Source organism: Leptinotarsa decemlineata, unplaced genomic scaffold, assembly GCF_025532065.1.
Source record: "Leptinotarsa decemlineata unplaced genomic scaffold, Ldec_3_MD MMD2_tig00026299_RagTag_RagTag, whole genome shotgun sequence".
Classification (NCBI taxonomy): Eukaryota; Metazoa; Arthropoda; class Insecta; order Coleoptera; family Chrysomelidae; genus Leptinotarsa; species Leptinotarsa decemlineata.
Window position 1 is genome coordinate 8782586 of NW_027412676.1, and position 2097 is coordinate 8784682.

Below are 2097 nucleotides of genomic sequence, written 5' to 3' on the forward strand. Positions count from 1 at the left end.
TCAGCAGGCTGATTGGCCTGGGATTTCCGTCCTTCTTCGGTATCCATACAACCTTTGTTGCCCTCTCCCCAGACAGGCTATGAATAGCTCCACCATGCACTCTCCCTTCCATTCCATCACCTTACGAATAATTTCGTTCGGGACCCCATCCACTCCTGTTGACTTTCCATCAAACAGCTGCTCAGCCACAGCTCTCAGCTCCCCGATAGTAAATCCAGGCTGATTTTCTCCCCATTCTTCCTCCTCTCTCTCCTTCCACCAGCGCCTAGTCGGGGTGTCTCTCAGAGGATCGTCCTTGGGGAAGTATTTGCCCAGCAGAAACCTGCTGGTCTCCTCCCTCCCCTCGGTGTAGGTACCATCCTCCTTCAAGACATTGGACGGTATCTCCTTCGCTCTATCATTGTTGAGGAGTCGATAGGCTCGGTCAAATGGATTTTCATCCTGGATCCGCTCCACTCTCTCCCTCAACCAATTGATTCTTGCCGTCCCTATGGCTCTCTTATGCCTATTCCTTTCCCTCCTGTGCTCTTCCATCCTTCGCCTCCACTCGCATTTTGTGCCTCCCTCCTTATTCTCCTTACACGCCTTCGTGTGGAGCTCTACGGTCCACCATTCCCTCTCCGTATTCATCACCTTTTCGCTCCTAGGTATAAATTTCATGCATGCTTCCTTAATTCTTTCCTGAAGCTGCATAGCTTCTCTGTCGATGTCCTCTTTCGTTTCTAACCTCCCGGGCTGGTATCCGAGCATCATCTGTTCGACTCCAGCCCAGTCGGTTCCTCTAACATTCGCTACTAATGCTCTCCTCATCTTAGGTAACCCCATCAAGCTAAACTCAATCATCCTATGATCACTCATAGTTTCCTCCACGCACACTCTCCATTCATTTACCTGCACACTCTCGCTGATGGTTAAATCAACCCAACTTTCCCCTCTGTTACTGGAGAAAGTGGCCGGACTTTCACAGTCATTCTCTATCAAGTACCCTTTCTTCATCACCCATTCTAGCACATCTTCTCCCCTCTCATCCGTGGTGTTTCCACCCCATGCTACATTCTTCGCATTCACGTCTCCAACCAGAATCTTTTTCCCCTCCCATTCATCAAATATTCTCCTTATTGCATCCATTCTCATATGCCTCTTTCCACCTGGATCGTCATACACATTCATAATCCTTACATTTCCCCTCTCATTTCCTACAACTATGCCTATCCCATTCGAGCTTCTAGCATTCCTGAGGGCGAGACTATTGACAGTGGATCGGACCCAGGTTCGTACCTTAGTGTCCTCCCCACCATCATATTTAACCCACCCTTCCCATGCCGGTTCTCTAGCCCAGGGTTCCTGAATACACACCACTGCGGCGTCACGCTCCTCTGCGGTCTTCCGCAATAGTGTGGTAGCTTCCCTACCTTTTCCCACATTAATTTGCAGTACCCTGAACGTAACTGGCACGCCTTCTCTGCATCTCCACCCTCCTCACATATACTGGGCACTTCGGATCTAGTGCCGAGTGCCTCCTTTCACTCGCTACCACTCCGACTCTTTTGCAGTTTGCGCAACTGAGTCCTCTATCACCCCTACACTCGCGCCCTTCGTGCTGCCCTGCGCACTTGTTACATGCAGGTTCCTGTCGGCATGCCTTGGTAGTGTGCCCAAAGTGGCAACACTTAAAGCACACCGCAACACTGTTGTGCTCACCCACATAGATTTCTGCCAAGTCCAGGCTCAGCACTCCCAAGGACATCATTTTCCGGAAGAGCTTAGCGTTCAGCTCTAGTATCACATTCTCTCTCCATTCATTTCTACAATTTCTCCGCTTCCTCACCACCATACTCTCTAGATCAGCTTCCGTTAGGTCATCACCCAACTCTGGGTTCTGACCCAACAGAAGTCTGATCAGCTCCTCGTCCCCATATACCTTTTCAACTCCCGTGAGTAGGACATGGGGATTTGGCTTCTGACCATCCTTTACCTTAATCCTACTTTCATCCCGGAGTACGTCCCTGATCCTTTTCCTACCTTCCTCAGTTTTTCCTTTGATAACCACCACCCCCGTCCGATTTCGGGTGACATTCTCCACGTATGACAGGCACC

General features: G+C 50.1%; 1 protein-coding gene across 1 annotated transcript; it reads right to left on the minus strand.

Annotated features, from left to right (window-relative positions):
- Positions 1-1170, minus strand: LOC141484923 (uncharacterized). Its single transcript, XM_074180627.1, has one exon. The coding sequence runs from the start codon at positions 1168-1170 to the stop codon at positions 1-3; it is 1170 nt and encodes a 389-aa protein (XP_074036728.1).
- Positions 1171-2097: the final 927 nt, after the last annotated feature.